Source organism: Python bivittatus, unplaced genomic scaffold (assembly GCF_059951505.1).
Source record: "Python bivittatus isolate LINGU-HERP-01145 unplaced genomic scaffold, Pbiv_v1 ctg000030_np1212, whole genome shotgun sequence".
Lineage (NCBI taxonomy): Eukaryota > Metazoa > Chordata > Lepidosauria > Squamata > Pythonidae > Python > Python bivittatus.
Window position 1 is genome coordinate 4,128,686 of NW_028277031.1, and position 18,708 is coordinate 4,147,393.

Consider the following 18,708-nt stretch of genomic DNA (forward strand, 5'->3'; position numbering starts at 1 on the left):
TGCCCCCCAGAAAACTGTTTCAGCTTCCACACTTACCCTTGTGCTTCCTTCAGCAAACTCAGGATGGTGTTTTAGCTTCACAGCAGCCCTGTGAGGTGGGACAGGGGTGAGCCTCTGAGCGATCCGCTCAGTGCAAAGACTATCCCAAAGGGCTGGGGAAAGTGCTAAGTGTCCGGCATGCATCATGCACTCCCCTGCAAAAGGGCCTGGAAACGTTTCTTGTCTCTGTTTGCGAGGCTGACCCCGCTCATCGGGCGAGGGCCGAACGTTTCCACCTCTCTGGGCCGGCGGACAAAGGCTCGCTAAGCTCGCCAGACAAAGGTTTTTGGGATCAGCAGGTTCGTGCAACGTGCTGCGCTATCAGTCGCGCTTTAGGGATTTTCTCTGCAGACAAGCATCGTGTTGGGAAGGGCTAAGAAGACCGCCCAAAAGATCCCTGTGAACTCAGGAAAAGTGTCCATTCAACAACCAGGGTAACTCGCTGGGCTGTTGGGGAACTCAGCCGACCCTGAACCCCCAAACCAGCAAAGAAAAAAGAAAAGCGAAACCCGAAAACAAGCCCCCCGCTCTGCAATTTCCAGGGTTCCGTCCCTGCACGGACCAGCTGCGATGGCTCAAAGAGAGAAGCGCGCTCTGTCCATGTCCAGAGACACGTTTCCCCTCACTGTTTTCCGGTCCTCCCTTCCTCTTGCGCACCCCGCGTGGGTGACGGCTCCGGGGCCTGCTCCGTTCCCGGCCCTGCAACGTCCTCGGGGCTGAGCCTCCTTCGAGCGCCACGGCGCCCTCTGCCGGCCGAGCCCGGGACCGCACGCTGGCCTGGCCTTTCCCTGCAAGCTCCACCCACCGGCGGGGGGCGGATCCCGGACGGGGCGGGGAGGGCGAGGGCGTCGCACCAGCAGGCGCCGCCGCCTCAGCCGAGGAAGCCGTATTGTTTTTGGCGGACTCTGAGCCCCTCGGCGAGGACTTGGTGAGTTGTTCGGGCTCCTTGCTCCGGGGAGTGCCATGTCGGGGTGCAGCTGTAGAGGAAAGAGGGCGGGTGAGGGAGAGGAAAGGGGCGCGCTCCTTTGCGTAGAAGCTGGGCTCGGAACGGGCTAATGGTTGCGGGGGGGGGTGTCCAGGCAAACTTGCGAGAGCGTACCAAGGAAACGGGGGCGGGGATAAAGTTTGCCAAAGGGAAGGAAAAGGGAGAGGGGCGAGAAAAGATGCCCACCGCGGGTCCCGAGTGGAGCAGGTCCGCAGCGCGCGAGCCGGACCAAAAGAATCGAGGGGCGCGGAGATCATGGCGGTTCGCGGGGGGGGTGCCCCTTCCCACTTTGCAGGGGGCGCTCCGTCGCCCGCTGGGCTGGCTTTGCCCCAGGTCCCTTTCTTGGACGGGCGGCTGGGCTGGCACGGCTTCCTCCCGCCGCCCCGAGAGGCGAGGGCCGGGGGCGGGGCCGCGGGCAGCCGGGCGCCCGCCTGGCGCTCTCGAGGACCCCCTGGCCGGGCGGGGCGGGGCGGGGCGGGGCGGGGCGTCCGTCCGCCCGCGGTGGGGCCTCAGAAGACCGGGCGCCCCGCGGGTGGCTCCTTTTCAGGGGCCCGTGCTTTGCCCACGGCTTCCGGGCGGCGTTTTCAGCAGTCCCTTCTCCAGTGCCGCGCCCACAACCACAGCCCTGTGAGGTAGGCTGGCACGGGGAAGAGCGACCGGCCTGGAGGCGCCCACTAGGTTTCCGGGCTGCAAGGCGGACTTGAAGCTGGTCTCCCTCGGGCAGCCCAGGACCTCGGTCTGCGGTCCCACTCGGGCCAACGACGGCTACTATTTAAGGTGGCGGGTTGCAGACAGCAGGGCAAAGCGCTGCTGCCTCGCACTGAAACCCGGGGGGGGTCGGGCGGAGCAGCCGCGTTGACTTGCAAAACCTCTCGGGGGGGGGGGTCGCTTTGCAGCCAGAGCCCCGTTTGCCCAGCGCTCTGAATGCGCTGAGCCTCGTTTAGCGGCCGGGTGCCTTCCCCTCCCGGCGGCGGCGGCTCCCAGGCGCGCCCCTTCCAGCAGCCCGCGTCGAAGGAGGGCTGGGGCGGTCGGTGGGCAGCGGGCCGGGGCGGGGAGCGAGAACTCCCGAGACCAGAGCTCCGGCGTTTCAGGCGCCTCCCAGGTCGCCGGCAGACCCGGGGCGGGGAGGGGGCGGCTTGCCCGCCGCGGCTCTCGGCTCCCAGACAAGTTGCCGGGGGGGGGCGAGTTTTCCCCTCGGCCTGGCCTGGCCTGGCCTGGCGGGGCTGCTCTGCCTCCGCGCGGGGGGGGCTTCTGGATCGCAGGCGGAGGGGTGGAGTTGCGAGCGCCGTTCAAGGTCGGGGGAGAGGAAAGGGCTGCGGCGGCCTCGCTCTTCCTCCGCGACTTTCCCCCGGAGCTTCATTGTTCGGCGTGGGTGGCTCCCTCGGTGGCTGAAACTGAACTTTTCCCTGCCTGAAAGGGGGCCGGTGGGGAGCCTCCCTCTGCTGCCTTTCTGCCTGGGGGGGGGGGGCGAGGCCCTGCTGAAAAAGACCAGCCCGCCTTTTGAGCCCTTGCCGTCTCTGCCTCCCGCTCTTTTCGGATGGTGCCCACGAGGGCCGCGGGATGCTTTGGATGCGATGACAAAGTGGGGCTTCGGAGACGTGGAGGCAGACGCGGAGCCCTGCTTGCTTCCCTTGAAACCAGCCGGGTCTTTTCCAGCAGGAAAAGAGGTCGCTGCCTTCAACAGCTGCAGAGGTCCGAGCCCCTTTTCTGGATTATTTCCCGCAGCCTTGGTGCCTCTCTGGTTTTCCCCATTCCTGCAGCAGCCTCGGGTGGGGCACTAGTCGCGTCGACCAGCGCGGTCGCTTGCAGGCTGGAGGAAGGTGTGCGAGCCGGAAGAGATGCTTGCCAGGGATTGGTGAGATGAGCTGGGAGGCAGCTTTTTAAAACCTGCATTTAATATGTACCTGTAATTCTTCCTTTCCTTCCAAGGATTTAAGGATAGCTCACGGAGATGTTTTGTTTCTCCTCTTGAGTTTATGGTGACCAGAGTCCTGCAAAGGAGACTAAGATGACATGCACCCTATAGATTATGCTGTCCTATAGAGCAGGGTCCCTCAACCTTGGCGACTTTAAGACGGGTGGACTTCAACTCCCAGAATTCCCCAGCCAGCCTTGCTGTGGTGGGGGGGTGGGCTTGCCTATCATTTCCTGGAAGAAAAATGGGGTAGAAATAAAATCATACACAAGACCCAAGGCTTCTGGTGACCTGGTGGCAGAGTGGAGGCTTTTGGATAGCCTTCAAGGAGAACCCCGGGTGGAGTCGGCTGCAGTAATAAGTCCTGGAAATTGTTCTGCTTTCTCCCCCACTCCCCTTCTTCTTTTCTTTTGCTGATCTGTTTTCTTTTCTTTTTTTCTCCCTCTCTCTCTGCCTTTCTTTCCTAGTTATTAACTGCAGGCCCAAACCAGCGATTAGATGCGATCTTTGTGATCAGGTTGGCTTCCTAAAACAAGAGTAAGTTAGCATATGGCTACCAGCGTGAAGTCAAAGGCTGGATAAATGAGTGGTGCGTCCGTGTGGAATTGTCGAACGTTGTTTTTAGCGAGAGGATCAAGATGTATTTGACATGAGCTGCGGTATAATTAAATATGTCTTAATTGTCAGGGGGAAAATCCCACGATAGCTCCTTTGATTCATTGCTGATGAATCATTGATAGCATCTTCCTCTTGGAAGACAGGGAGCAACGCCAGGCTTATTCGAAGGAGGGAGGACCAGAACTAGAGATTAGGGTTGTGGGTTCAGCCCTGCACGTTCCTTGCCAAACAAGCAGCAGAGGTGGGAATTGCCTCTCCTTGCAGGTAGACAGCAAGCCTCTCAGGGCGGCTCTGCCATTCCGGGCAGGGATGCAGAAAACTACGAATGGGAACCGACAGAATCTGAGCTGTCTTCTCTCACTTTTCTCTCTCTGGAGATCTGGAGTTGTCTGGTCTTGCCTGAGATCAGATTGCCCAGCCCTGGCCTGGGGGAAGCAGAGACAGTTGGGAAACCATTGGGAAATCGAAAAGTGGGCTTGTAGGATTAAAAACCCCAAATCTGGAACCTTGACACGCCCTGGGTTTCGTTGTGCGACCTGCACGGTGACATTTTTTCCCCCCTTCTTCCCTTGAACAGCCAAAAAAAAATGGAAATGGAAGGGTGGAGCTGGGAGATGAGAAGATTGGAGTATTAAATCAGGACCAGAGAGATCCTCATAACAACCCTGTAAGGCAGACCAGGCCAAGGGGGAATGGCCTTTGTGTCAGCCCAGCCTTAAGGGGGGATCTGAGCATCCTCAGGGAAGGAGGACAGAGATGCAGCTCTCTGCTTCGGTTCTCCTCTCTCCTGCAGGAGGAAGGCTGGCTTAGCCCGGGTCAGGGTGCCCTGTGGTTCCCGTTGGCATTCAGCGATGCCAAGAACATGGTGATCTCAGCACAGCATAGAGGGGGGACCTGGGCTTGTTAATTAGGGTTATATCCCATTTTTCCTCCAGAAAGTTTGAGGCAACTTACAGAGCTCTCCCTCTGCGTTTAATTCTCACAACAACCCTGCAAAGTAGGCTAGCTCGAGAATTAATCGCCTGGCGAACTTCACAGTTGAGTGGGAATACGAACTGGGCCACGGCGTTTCTAATCCGGTGCTTCAACTACTCCGTATGTCTGTATCTGTCTAATCTATATCTATCTTCTATATCTATCATCTGCATGTCTGTATCTATATAAATTATATCTGATCTGTATCACTTGTATCTGTATATTTAAATTATCATCTGTATCATCTGTATATCTATAACTAATCTATATCATCTGTACCTATATGTAATGTATAGCTATCATCTGTATATCTATATTTATATAATCTATATCATCTGTATCTATAGCTATAGCTAATCTTTATCTGTGTCCCTCACACACACTACTTTTCTGCGCATTATAGGTGTTAAAGCGCTGGGCTTGAGCAAAAGGCAAAATCCTGGTTTGTTGAGCAAGCTGTTGTTTGCACATCACACTGAGCCATAAACCAGGCTTTATAAGCCATGCATCACCCTTCACCCCAGACACTGTGCACTAGTATAAAGTGTGAACTTTGCAGTTCAGTTCTTGCTCCAATGTGCTGGTGTTTTGCTCCTGAAAAGGAGAGGAAAAAAACTGGGAAGCGAGCAAACGGTGTGTGTGTTAAGATAGCTCATTGAGACCGTGGTTTAATAAGCCACGATTCCTGGCTTAAATGGATGGGTGAAGCAGTTGTAACTGGTAGGCAGACAAGACAGCCGTGTTTTCGCCTCTCTTCGGGAGGTGGATTGATCCAGGCTGTTCTTTCAGTTCATCAGATAAATAAACTTGACGGTGGAATCATTTAACAACGGAATTGTATCCCTTCCATGTAATGGATCCCTGCTGTTGCTGCTGCGAGATTTTTATTTATTTAAACAAAACTCTTGAACTTCCATGGAAAGATCAACATTTTTGTTCAGATGTGGCCATGTTTGTCCTTAACCTAATCTCTGGATTTTTTGCTTTTAAGAGAGACCACGGGCACCGTCAGCAAGCAGAATAATTGGCTCGTAATTATCTTATGGTTATCTTTAGTTGGTTGTAATTATTTTTCAAAGTGCAACTAAAACAGGGGTGATGCCCAATTTGATTAAACAAGTTAAGACCAATTGTTTTTCTTTCCGGCCTTTTCCAACGATTATAAACCTGCGCCGTGAGGGAGGCAGCATCAAATACCTCTGCTTTTATCTTTTAAACGTGCAGTCAAGCTTCTAGCTCTTATGGTTAGGCAATAGGCTGGAAGATTTCTGGGAAACACGAGAGATTGGGTGAGAATTCTTGAAGTTAGGGAAAAAACCATCTACTTCTTTAATGCATGTCTCTGTGCTCGTTTGCATTAGAAAAATCCCTCATCTGCCCTCCCTGGACTTCATCCGGGGTGAAATCTGGAGTTTCTTGCTGCTCTGAGACTCCTCCCCGCCCTGCCCGTTTTCTGGGGGGTTTCAACAAACTGGGTTCCGGTGCCACTTCCCCGCAATTTCCTTTGCCAGGGCTCGGGGTGAGATTGCAACATAAATTTGAGCCTGGAAGGAGAGGAAGCCTCTGTCAATATTTCGCGACAGCGTTCTGCTCTCGGTTGCGCAGAGACCGTTGGCTTGCCGGAAACCCCCAGGGTGGGGGGTTTACAGTGACACACCTGGCCTTTGCCAGCCCCGGGGTTGGGTCTCCCTGCAGATGGAGGCCTTGGGCCCGTGGAAGGGGCAGGTTCCAGTTCTGCATCCTGGCGTAAAAGATGTCAATGTGATCTAGCATTAGAGGGGAGCTTTCTGCTTAAAATAGGGTGGGTGGAAGCAAGATTTAAGGCCTATGCCCGTCTCTTCTTCTGCTTCTACAAAAGAGCTCTATCCTTTCACTTATTTGGCTTGATTTAAAAAAAAAATGTCAGAAAGGAAAGACCAGGTGCCCTGTTTCAACAGCTGGCTTTTTTTTTCCAGGCACGGCCTCTGCCAGGAACCCAGCACTGTATTTATTTATTTCTGGGCACGCCTCTTCCTCTTATGGTGTAAAATATCAGCCTCCTTTTATTTTATCCTCTCAAGGTTCCTAAAAGCGGTAGATGCAGATTTGCCTACGGGTCAGGTTGCTTCTAAAAGTAGATGACCAGAATCTGATCGGGCTGACTCCACCCTTGAGAGGAGTTCTCTTTACAGGGCTAGGACGAACAGCAGACTGAGGTGGATCTCCCTGCAAGGAGAAAGCTAGCACAGCAAGGAGAAGCAGGAGCTTCCTTTCTGAGAATGCTTTACTTGCAAGAGCTGTGTGTATGGGGAGGGAGGGGGGTATGTGTGTTTTATGCAAACGATAGGAAAGCAGCTTCCACCTGCAATCCGAAATGGTTCTGCCGTTCTGACCGTCCCGTCCCTTCGTTGGGCTGCTTCGAGAGATCTAGCAACTGGAATTTTACTTAAAGGCAATGGGATGGAAGCCTAGCAGACAGTGCAAATGACACCGGAGCGCTTTTTTCTTGCAGGGTGGTGCATTGTAGGGAAAGCAGCCCTTTCGTATTGTACAGGCCACCAACCGCTAGATTTGCAAAGTCAAGAGGCTCCAGAAGGCTGGCGTGCCTCTCCGAAAGACGGCCAAAATTGATAGCAAATCGCAGAGGTGTCTGCGGGCTAGCTGTCAAAAAAGTCAAGATGGCCACCACCTTTTTATTTTTGACATGCGATGTCATTTTGAAGGTCACCAAAGAGGGGTTCTATTCCATATAGGAATTGCCTTCCGTTTTCATGGAATGTAGATGACATTTTATTGAGTTTTGTCCTGCCTATTATTTTGGGCACCCTGCCCAAAAAGGCCAAGCGGGGCTTTGGCTCAGAAAATTTGCCCGGAGCCCAGTGGGTGGCTTTGCCCAGTGCGCTCAGCCAAGTAAAACCAACACTGCCTGCGGGGACCTCGCGTCCAGTCTTGGGTTTGAGGCTCAGCTCTCCGAGCCTTTTAAACAAGGTTGGCTGTGTGTTAGCTACAGCCCCCTCCCCTGCCGGGGGCTTTTGGGTATCTGCCGGAATTCCCAGCCGGCCTCCCACCCACCCGGGGGGCGTCAGGCGGAGAAAGCGGGGCCCAGGTTTGCTTTGCGCGGTTTGCCCAAAACATTGGGTGGGAATGGTGGTTTGTCTCGTGCCGCAGATCAGGGTTCAAAGGAATCCCTGCTTGGCAGAACGTATGGATGCCGTTAATAATCTGCCTTTGAGTCCTCCTTTTTTGCCCTTCTGCCCATAATGGTTGAAAGGATGTGGTTTTCTGCTGCAGAAAAGTCCTATGTATCCCCTAGATGAGTGTTTCTCAAACTTGGCCACTTTAAGATGAGTGGACTTCAACTCCCAGAATTCCCCAGCCAGCATGGCTGGCTGGGGAATTCTGGGAGTTGAAGTCCACACATCTTAAAGTGGCCAAGTTTGAGAAACATTCATTTAGGTCCGTGTTCTTCAACTGTTTGACTCAGTTACCCCTTTTCATGGTCTCCAATAGTGTCATTACCCCCACACACAAAAAAACCCCACTTTGTTTTATACAAGCTTCTTAGAAATGGCAGGTTCAAATTCCCCCTGCCCCCAGATATGCCCAAATTACCCCCAGTTTAAGAACCACTGCCTTAGGCTTTTATCGATTAACGTAAAATAAAAAGGAAAATCCTCCAATTGCCGCCGCCTTGCTGCATGTGTGATATTCCCCCCCCACCCTTATGTGGTCTCTTTTTGCCCCCCCCCATGTTAAGTGTACCCCTTTGCCACCAAAAGATATCCCAGTCCTGCGGTTGGATATCATGTCGGTTTCTGGCTCTGTGCAATGTGGGTTATGGCTTAGCATCATCTGCAAATCCAGCTCAGCAAACTATGGTTAAAATGAATCATGGCTGATCTGGTAGAAAGCCTGGCCTGCTTAGGATTTGGATGGGAGACCACTAAGAAATGTATTTATTTATTTATATTTCACATTTCGATACCGCCCATCTCACAAAAAAGTGACTCTGAGACGACCGGCTGGTAGAAAAAACTTCCTGGAAAGAAGAGAGGGGCAAATGAAAGCTTTGTTTCCGCAAGAGTTTTAATTGTGTTTTTCTTGGGCTGGAGCAGGGGAGCGTGCAAGAGAAGTCAATAATCAGGGTCAATTAGCTGAGCCGGCTTGTGAGTAAACAGTTCTGCAGGGCAAAAATATGCTCGAGGGATGGAAAATGAAGGGAGGGCAGCGCGTCGCCCTCGTCACCTCCCTCTTCCCCAGGGCTTTGCAGAGATCCAGAAGCTCCAGGGCTGTCATTTGCTCGCTGTGGCACATGGGTTGTTTTTGTTGCTGTTGCGTCTCTGCAACAGCCGTTTGGCTTCTCCTTTGCAAACGTTTCTGAGCCAGCAGCCAGCTAGAGAAAAGTAAGAGGGAAGGAAGCGGGTGGCGGCAATTCCTTTCAGTCTTAAACCTCTGGTATGTTGCTTCTGAAGGTGGAGGCTCCATTGCGGTTTCCATTGGGGCGGAGGGCTGTCAGCGGGGCCTGTCCTCCATCATAAGAGATCCAGATTGAAAGAGCAAAGGTGAGTTGGCCCACAGGTGCCTTCAGCCCCTGGAGCAGGGTGAATCCAACTTGTTTTCTCCCGGCTGGTCATGCAAAGCCGGTTTACTTCTCCGTAAGTCTGCAAACTCCTCCTGCAAAGGAGACAAGACAACCTCCATTTCAATCATGCGCTGCAGCCGGGAATGCAGTGGGAAAAATGCATCTGGATCCTTGGGGATATGGACTGTATCTTAGTCGTACCCTCCGGATGAACCCAAGACTTCGGCACGTGTTTTCCCCGAACGCTGCCTTAAATATTATTCTTTCACTCTTGAAAGCAGAGTGGAAAATTCTCACATTGACAGCACGCCTCTCCTTCCTTTCTTTTGATTTATTGAGATGCCATGGAAAACATGACATCATGGATGGGTTTCTGTATAATGGGGAGAATAGAGAGGGCGGAACGCATTCTTTTGTGTAGAGCTGACATTTTCTGATTGTCTTGACTCATGTTCAATTTTTAACAGTTTCCCCCCAAAATAAGAATCTCAGTAACCTCCTTACCTCTGTATGTATGTTGATTTTTGAAGGATTGGCTTGCATAACCCTGTTACCCACAGTTGGGTAAACCATGGTTTTCTCAGTGAACCAATTTTCAGGGTTTGCATAGGATCCGGTACCATAAACCTAAGTTCGGCCCGTGTCCTAAAAGGCGATCAGCTTGTGCTCGTGTGTGCCAAGTGAACCCAAAACGTGCAAGAAGAATATTCAGTTATGGCCACCCTAGTTCAGTCTGGGGGTCTTTGGGTGGATAGTTGTCAGTCACCCCCAGACCAACGTAGGTTGGGGGATGATGGGAATTGAAACCCAGCACAGGTAGAAGGGAGTTAAGGAAAAGTTGCACTGATTTATTAGAATCTGCCAGACGATGGACCAGTTTGGACCTGGGGTGGATTTGACTTTTTGTTCTATTGATTTATTCCCTTCTGCGGACGTGTGGCTCCCTTTCTGAAGACCCCGATGCTGCACCAGACGGACAAAATGGGATTCAAATTAAAAAAAGGACAATCATTAATGACAGCAGTGCAACCAGCTCGATGGGCCAACAGTCACGTGTGAGCTTCACTCGTCCCAGATGCCCTTCCGAAGACCTTTCAGAAATATCGAGCAGGTGGCTTGAATGCCCGGAAGGGGCTGCTTTGAATCTGGAGGACGTGTTGTGACCCTTCACAAAACGGTTGTGGATCGCTCCCAAAAGAGCTGCAGAGCTGCACAAGCCCCCCGTTCGCAGGGGGGAATCGGATGAAATTGCATCCAGCCCGGCACAAATCTCGACACGAGACGGGAATTACCGTAACCTTCCTATTGGTTTCCCGCTTTGTCCTGTGTCGGCTACGGTGGTTGATCCTGGTTTGATTTTCATAATGGCCCGCAGTTCTTAAAATGACCTAAGAGACTTAGCTGTTTAAAACCAAGCTCATGTTGTATTCAAAATATATTCTAATACGCATTCGAACTTAAATTGAGTTGAATATATTCCATTTTGTTCGGTTTCACGATGCTTGTAAATGTCTTGCTTCTTCATTAGGTGTTTTATTCTCTTTTTTAGTTCTTTGTCCTTTTTCCTTTAAAACGGGCAGTAATAATAATGAAGCGGAGAAGAAGGAGCCCTCTCCCCTTAGCTCTGACTCTTCTCCCGGCGGATGGGTGCCCTCTCCAAAGACCCTGGGGTGCATCCCCCCACCCTTTGGTTTCCAGGAATGCCATGTGTCTGGAAACATCCCTGGGAACCCAGGCAGTGTCCGCGGCTGTGACTTTGCACCATTTTTGCTTCCATTTTTATTTTTAGTTTAAGCTATTGCCAAGGAGGATCAGCGCAAAAGGCCTGGCCTTTGTTAAGGGAGTTGTCTGTGGTTTGCTCTGGACGACGTAGTTCGAGTCACTGGTTCGACTTAGATGTGATCAAGAAGGACTTTTTCTGTGGCTAGGACAGTGAGACCCATGCACGAGTGAGGATGTAATGTGGCTGCGAATTGCGCCCCTTGAGCCAAAAGCTTGTTTTGCTGTCTGTGGGGCCTTCGTTTAACCAGGGCGAAATTTGATTTTCCCCTCCGGAGTGAGACGGGTTGCTACAGGAGAAGCAGGTTGGATTGGGGTCCCCAGCAGTGGTGATGCCAAAATGTGTCCATGTATTTTCCAGAGGAATTTTGTTGGTGGGCCTAAGAAGAAGCGTGATGGTTCTTGGGAGAAACTCCGCTTGCTTTCCCGGCTTCAGCAGCTGAGGGTTATCCTGCCTTCATATAACTGAAGCCTCCATTTTTGGCCTGCAACCACTGAGGAAATGAATTTGTGGTCTCATCCCGTGCAGAATCCTGCTCAGACAAAGCATCATCAACCAGAGAGCCATGTTTCATGGAGCGGATCCAGGTGCCCCTAAAGCGTTGTCTTCTTTCTTTTCAGCTTTCCACTGACTGTGTCCAAAATGACTTCAGAGCCAGCTTCAGCCCACCAGCGCTCTCCGTCTCCAGGAGCTCTCCATCTGCCAGAAGGCCGCCGGACCAGGGAACGTTCTCCTTCCCCAATGAGAACTTATCTCATCCCAAGTCCGCTGCCGACTCGGAGGAACCGCACGGTTTCAGCGTGAGTATGGAGGCGAGGAGGTGGGATCATGGGTGGGGAGGACGAGAAGATGTCTAGGAGTCCTTCCCTCGTCTTGAATTAGCATAATTTCAGGGGGCACCACATTTTCCTAACAACTGAAGTCCACCTTGGATGCTCTTCCGTTGAAGGGCGCTACAAATATGATGTGCATTAAGGAGGGAGGGCATCTTGAGAATACTAAGTTTACGACCTGTCATTTAAAGTTGAAATTGATCCATCAGAAGATTCTTTTTCGTATCAACTGGAGACCCTCTAGAACGGTGTTTCTCAACCTTAGCAACTTTAAGATGGGTGGACTTCAACTCCAGAATTCCCCAGCCAGGATGCTCCTCATTTGTGGAGGCTGCAGTGTCGCTCTGGATCAGCAGACTGGTCTGTCTGCAGGGTCACTGAGACGTTAGTCATCCCTAATGTGCAACTGGATCCTAAAAGACGTAAATTGAACAGGGGAGCATCATCTCTTCCATGTGCATGGCTGGAAGGTGCTGGGACTACTTTGGGTAGACCTCTGCCTTTAATGCTGCCTCTTTCACAGGAGGCTCAGCCTCAGTTTTGTGGCAAAGCAATCTGTGAAATGGGATGATAGATTATTCAGCTGCTTCATCTGGCAGGATTTGGGGGCAGAAACATAGGGTCTCCTCACAAGGTGGATCAATCCCATTTGGAAGCAGGTTGAAAGAGTTTGGGGAGTCGAAATCTGACAAACCTGGAGGACGCCAGGTTAAGGAAACGTAGGCTGGATTTATAAGAACGCTCTGTATCTGGATGGACAAGGCACAATGGTTGTGTTCACGTCACCTGAACCACATAATGGTTTGACACAATGAAATAAATGAAACAAACAACCCAACTCTGTTCTGTCCAGGTGTGTGGTCTGAATGCAAATGATGTCTGGTTCCAACAAGCTGGATTTGCACTTGTGACAAAGAAACGAATTAGAGGTGGTGTTTGCACAACGTGCTAGACTTAACATTAACTGACTTAGCTGGGTCTATTGTCTGAACACAGCCTGAGTGTTAAGATGAGGTGTGTGCTGCGAGCAATAGTGAATGCAGTGATTTTATGATCAGCCCACAACCTCCATTTTGGGATTGTTTTCAACTGCTGCAAATCTCATGGCTTAAACGTCTGCGTTAATTTTGAAAGGCGTTTTGCTTCTTCCCTCTCTTAACATCTTGCCTAATGAACAGGTTGGAGATCTTGCAAGCTTGTAATCCCTTTTGCACCATTTTGGTTGGTCCAAATAAAGGTGTCGCCTTGTTACGGATTAGAGTTTCCCCCAACCCAGTTGGGACCAACCCAGGTATGATTCATTTGCAAGTGCTCTGGAGGTGATTTGCACCCAAGAGTAACTGTGACATCAGATCAAGTGAGAAGCATACATGACTCAGCCACAGGTGGTTGTGTCACAATTGCATCCAGGCCAGAAGCTGAAAGGTTGTGCAAGGGAGGGCGGTTGTGGACAGGAGGGAAAGGGAAGGACATGGGAGTCAAGCTGCTTCCAGCTTCTCCCTCTCCTGGTCGGTAGGAAGGGTGTGCAACCACCCTGGCACCTCCATGGCATCAGAACAACTTCGGTCCAGTAAGTCAAGGTGAGCGAGAACCTCAAAACTCTCAGCCAGGAGTAGCAACAAATCCACGTAAGAGCTCACAAGCTCAAGGGTCCCCCTTGAATGATGAGCCAACAGCTGCCTTCCAGCTTCTGATTCCTTCTCTTCAAGCTGCATTGAGCAGAGCTCGTGGCCCACATTTGAGAAATTTCAGAAGATGGAACTTGGTGGGAGTCAAAGAGAAACCAACCAGTGTTAGTGACGAAGGATGGCTGGGACAATTGATTTGAATGGGACAATTGATTCTGGTTTTTCTCCCTTTCTCATTTCTGATCTTAATGCTTGATTTATCTGTTTGTACATTTAATTAGATTTTTGGGTTTTTTTTTAAAGATTGCAACAACATTTGCATGTTTTTCTTCTCATTTCTCCTGTACTATTTTTATGCTCTAATGAATAGTTTTTGAAGTACTTTGTCCTGTGATATAAGCATTTTGGATCTTCTTTTCACAAATCTAGTCTTTCTATGTTGTTTATTATTTATCTCAAACTATAGCAAACTTGCAAAGCCCATTCTGCAAAGCCCACTGTTACCTCCATCCCCATTACCTTTTTGACCGATGGGATGCTGAAGCATTCTTGGGAAATGAGGAAGCTGGAGATCGCTTCTTCCCAATTTATTGTATTCTAGTTTTCATGAAAAGCACCTTTTAAGAATGACAGCAGATGGGACAGAGAATTTGCTGCACGCCAGGAAAGGGATCTGTGGGAGGTCAGTGATAGAGATGCCCACATTGCCTTCCTGGCCAAAGTTCTTGATTAGCTTCAGACCCAGGAGAAGTGGCACCTACCTTGGGCCTGTGAATGGTGGTCAGTTGGCCAAGGTGCATCGCTCTGCTTCCAACAAGTTTTAAGGACAGCCTGATTCCATCCAGTCAGGGCTCCATTTTGACCAAAGTTGTGTGTATGCTAAAATCACTTTTGCTGAGTGCGGTGATGTGGCTGGATAAAAGCAGACTCCCACAGAGCTTTTAGGAAGTGGTTCAAATGATGTGAAGAAATGAGAGAAAAGGAGCAGAGGAATGCTGAACTGCTACAAGAAAGACATCGGAGTCCTGGGAAGGTAGAAAGCGTGGGAAAGAGAGTCAGGACAATTCTGCCTTGATCTTGTTAGGTATAAGTTGAAGTAGAGAGGGGCTGTGTAGGCTTTCAAGATTCTGTTACGATGCCCTAAATACATTAAAGCATATTCCAAGACTATTAGCAATTCCTAGACTTTCCTCACTTGCTTATCTTGTAGGACTGATCTTGGGTTAATGCAAAGCCCGCCTTGAAGTTCTGTACAGGTCTACATCTGGCCTACCATGAGAATCTATGAGTTGGTTTTGTGATGGAATATGCCTTTCCTCTTCTATAATTGCCATTCAGGGACAGGGTTCTGCCTTAAAAAAGCAAAAACAGAACCCAAAAAGTTCTTTAAATCTAAACATATCTGGAACAAGCTTCTCTGTGTTTCAGCATACAAAATCTGAATTCTGCAGTCCATTTTTAGAATTCTTCCTCCTTTTGTATAATTCTGCATTTGGCTAAATCCTGCAGAACTACATGCCCTTCTAATTGTTGATCCCCATTCCTGTCTCTCTGTTGTTCTTTGGGTTTTGGAGATATCATCAGGCCTTGCCTACCTGTTTTCAAGCACAGGGATGAGATACTTGACTTTTAAAAACAATTTCTGAGATATTGAGGAAGCCAGCTTCTGCCCTTGTAAAACCCAATGAATGGCAATGGCTTTTTGTAAAGCTAAAGTTAAATTTTGGAGAGCAGAAGCACGTTAAATGGGGCATTTTGTGATCTAAACTGGTAGGAAGTCTTGCCACCTTAGAACAAAAAGGTGGTGTTAGAACTTCCTCTAAATGAAGTGTGGTCTCCCCACCCCAAGCTGAATAATCTTCTATTTCCTGAACAACTTTGTCTTCCTCTGTAGGACGACACGAGCCGCTGAAGGGCCCACCTACAGTGGGGTGTGTAAATGCTTCTGCCGATCCAAGGGCCACGGTTTCATCACACCTGGTGATGGAGGGCCAGATATCTTCGTCCATATTTCTGAGTAAGCAAACCTCCTCCTGGAAGCAGAGTCCTGATCATCTTGCTTTCTAGCTTTTGCATAATTCAGAATAGAGAAACCATAGTTGGAAGTCTACAGTGATATCTGAGGAGAGGGTTGATGGGCTCCAAACTCGATGTGTTTTCATTTCATTGATGGAATTTGAGCTGGTGGTGAACCATCAGGATTCAATCCTGAAATCACGTTGAAAATCTCAGGACTAAGGTCAACCAAGGTAAGGTTAAAACTGCCCTTCCCTAAATCTGTCATGTACCCGTAGAAGGAATACGGTGGATCATTTGGGTTGTTCCTCCTGCAAAAAAAGAAGAGAAGATGCAGGAGAAGATAAAGGAGCGGCCAGAATAATAAGCAGGTTCAGAGCAGTTCCCCTGTGAAAAAAAGAGCGGCGCTTTGTAGTTCAGATCAAAGGCACTAAAGGGAGATAGAGATAAATGAATTCATGCACGTGATGGGACACGGGGATAGAAATGTTTTCCCTCTTGCAATGTGAGAACAGTGGGCTCGTCCGTGGAAAATAATTGTAGGAACCGGTAAAAGGAAAGGGTCCTTTGCAAGGGCCTGAGTGAAGAGTGGCATGCACTGTCATCAGGTGATGGCTACCGATTAAATGGCTTTAAAAGAAGTCAGGAAACAGGGCTCGGTGGCCAATTCCGGTTACCCCGACCACATGCAGGGGGCTTTAAATGCCAGCAACAGTGGACAACAGCGAAAAGAATGACCATGCTCCTATCGATGTCTGTGACGTTTCTGAACAACCCTGGTTGACTGCTTCAAGGCAAAGAATTTGAGTGGATCAGCATAGGCTATTTGGTGTCCTCCAGAAGTTTGGAACACAACTCCCATGCTCCTTTGCCATTGGCCATGCTGGTGGGGATTGCTGGGAAGCCAAATCCAAAACTTCTGTGGACACTAAGTTGCCCATCCTTGGAGCAATTGGGCTCTTGGCCTTATCCAGCCTTAGGGCTCTTTTCATATTCTGGTGTTCAGACTGAACCAGAAGGTTGATCTTAGTGTTCTGGTGCACTGTGCGAATTGGCTGATGGTTGAGAAGAAGCTAAACCTGATGGAGGTGGCGGATGGGGACATATGACTGCTTTCTCCCTTCCATTAGAATAATTATGGTCTTCTTTACTTCTCTTCCAGTATTGAAGGAGAGTATGTCCCGGTAGCTGGTGACGAGGTCACCTACAAGGTCTGCACCATTCCGCCAAAGAATGAGAAACTGCAAGCTGTAGAGGTCAACATCACTCACTTAGCTCCCGGCACGAAACACGAGACGTGGTCTGGACACGTGATCAACTCCTAGAGGGAGTTCTGAAGCCATGTTGACTGAAGAGGCTGGACTATTAGATCTTGTTCAACAACCTAGAGTGACCAAACCTGAGGATTTTTCTGCAGATTGTGTCATTGAAAACAGGGTTCCAAAGGTGGCCAGATTAAACCTCTTTTTTTTTTTTAAACCCATGTTTTTCAAAGTATAAAAATTAATAATTGGAAAGGTTGTAGCGTTTGTGCTAGCAAGAAAGCAGATGTTTAGCTCTTGCTTTACAAATTGAATGTTTTCCCATTCGTGAGTAGGATACTCAAAGACCTTAGAAAGATTTAACCAGAAAAGGAAGAAGTAGGAACTGGCCCATCTCCCCAAACAGCATGACCTTGTGGGGGATCCTTCCGAAATCTGGTACCTTTCAGAACATGAACTTCCAACTTTGAAGGCTAGGCTGGCTGTGTATTAGGGCGCTTGAAGTCCCAACACGTCTGAATAGATCAGATTCAAGGAGGCAGCAGCTGATTAAAGATGTTCTCTGCTTTAGTATTTAGGTGCAACCAATTTAGGGGAATATTTCTTTGTTTTATATCAGAAAATTACTGATTGTGCTTAGTGCTGTTCTGAGTATTTCTTCATGTTTTGTTCTGATTAATTTCAGTTAATTTGATGCAAAAGGCCTGCTTTTGATTTCCCCCAGAACATTTAATGTCAGCTTGAAAAATATGGGTGGGCTGCAGAGTTCTTGGATTTACTGAAGTTACAAGATGGGTGTATAAGTCAGTCCCATCTTTAATGGTACAGATAGTCCTTGACTTATGACTGTTCGTTTAATGACACTTCGAAGTTACAACACTGCTGAAAGAAGTGACGACTGGTCCTCGCACTTATGACCATCACAGCGTCCCCGCGGTCACATGATCAAAATTCGGACACTTGGCAACTGGCATGTATTTACAATGGTTACAGTGTCCCAGGGTCCCATGATTGCCGTTTGCAACCTTCCTGGTTGACTTCCGACAAACAGAGTCAATGGGGCAACTGGATTTGCTTAACGACCGCAGCAAAAAAGTTGGTAAAATTGGGCATGACTCACTTAACAGGTGCGTCACTTAGCAATGGAAGTTCCAGTCCCAATTGTGGTCATAGGTCGGAGATTACCTGTATAGTCCTCCCCTTAATGCTCTGCAGGTTTTTGTGGGTTCCTGTATGTCCCTTCAGTCTGGAGGGGGAGCTTTTCTTGTAAGATCAGAAACTTTGGGCAACTAGGAAAGGGAAAGAAAACAGCACGGTCACCCTCCTCCACCAAAGTAATTCTAAAGGACCCTGGAAATGTGGTGGAAAAACAGAAGCCTCTTTGGCAGGGGGTGAACATTTCCAAGAAACTGGAAGACAGAATGGGGCCAAGGATGAGTTTGGGACGTGTTTTGATGAAGTGAGTTGAAGGTAGCATTCTGAGGCCAGAGCTGAGAGCTTTGCTGTCCTAAAATCCACTGGTCATTTTCTAGATTATTTTCCCTGCTGCTTTTCGGATTAATTACTAAAGCCAAAGAAATAGCTTGAGGGAACACCTACGGAGGATGCGTGTCATATAATCTGATATTCTTCTTGAATGTTTTAGAGAAACTAAAAAAAAGAGAGAGAGAAAAGGCTGCCTTTTCATATACATACCTTCCCTACATAAATTTAGTACCTGGTGTTTGGGTTAAATATTTGTGGTTGATGAAACTGCCTTCCAATTGCTTTTTTCCCCCAAAAATAAAACATAAAAAACAGCTTTTCTTGGGGGGGGGGCTTACTGCATGCACCCCAACTGCCCCCCCACCAATCAAGCTTTGAAATTGTTGTGGCTTCTTCAACTGACAATCTGTGTTATTGCAATAGTTGCATGCACACACGTATTTAAAGCTTTGAGGTTTGTAGTTTGTAGCCAAAGTTGTGTTCATTTTCATTTCAAACGCTTTTGATCTTTGTCCAGCAAAACCATTGTTCTGAACAGTATTTATCTCTAACAGTTAGAAACTTTCGAGGGGAGTGGGAGGGAAATGAAATGTTTGGAATGAACTTCCCTC

At 49.2% G+C, this 18,708-nt stretch overlaps 1 protein-coding gene across 4 annotated transcripts; it reads left to right on the plus strand.

Moving 5' to 3' along the window:
• Positions 1-858: 858 nt before the first annotated feature.
• On the plus strand, positions 859-18,495 carry CARHSP1 (calcium regulated heat stable protein 1). 4 transcript variants are annotated; one of them, XM_088152877.1, is made up of 4 exons: positions 859-967; positions 11,494-11,673; positions 15,229-15,351; positions 16,513-18,495. In XM_088152877.1, exons 2-4 carry the CDS (start codon positions 11,516-11,518, stop codon positions 16,673-16,675), a joined length of 444 nt encoding a protein of 147 aa, XP_088009003.1. In that variant the 5' UTR covers positions 859-967; positions 11,494-11,515; the 3' UTR covers positions 16,676-18,495. The 4 variants fall into 4 exon arrangements, with proteins under 4 accessions (XP_088009003.1, XP_088008992.1, XP_025027577.1 ...); XM_088152866.1 differs by lacking the exon at positions 859-967 and adding an exon at positions 1,498-1,656; XM_025171809.2 differs by lacking the exon at positions 859-967 and adding an exon at positions 2,517-2,716.
• Positions 18,496-18,708: the final 213 nt, after the last annotated feature.

Excerpts from the sequence above, each read along its gene's own strand:
- CARHSP1 (XM_025171809.2), top strand. The coding sequence starts at position 2,562 with ATGGTGCCCACGAGGGCCGCGGGATGCTTTGGATGCGATGACAAAGTG. Across the intron at positions 11,674-15,228 it reads AGGAACCGCACGGTTTCAGC|GACGACACGAGCCGCTGAAG; the intron begins GTGAGTATGGAG and ends CTTCCTCTGTAG. Across the intron at positions 15,352-16,512 it reads ATCTTCGTCCATATTTCTGA|TATTGAAGGAGAGTATGTCC; the intron begins GTAAGCAAACCT and ends CTTCTCTTCCAG.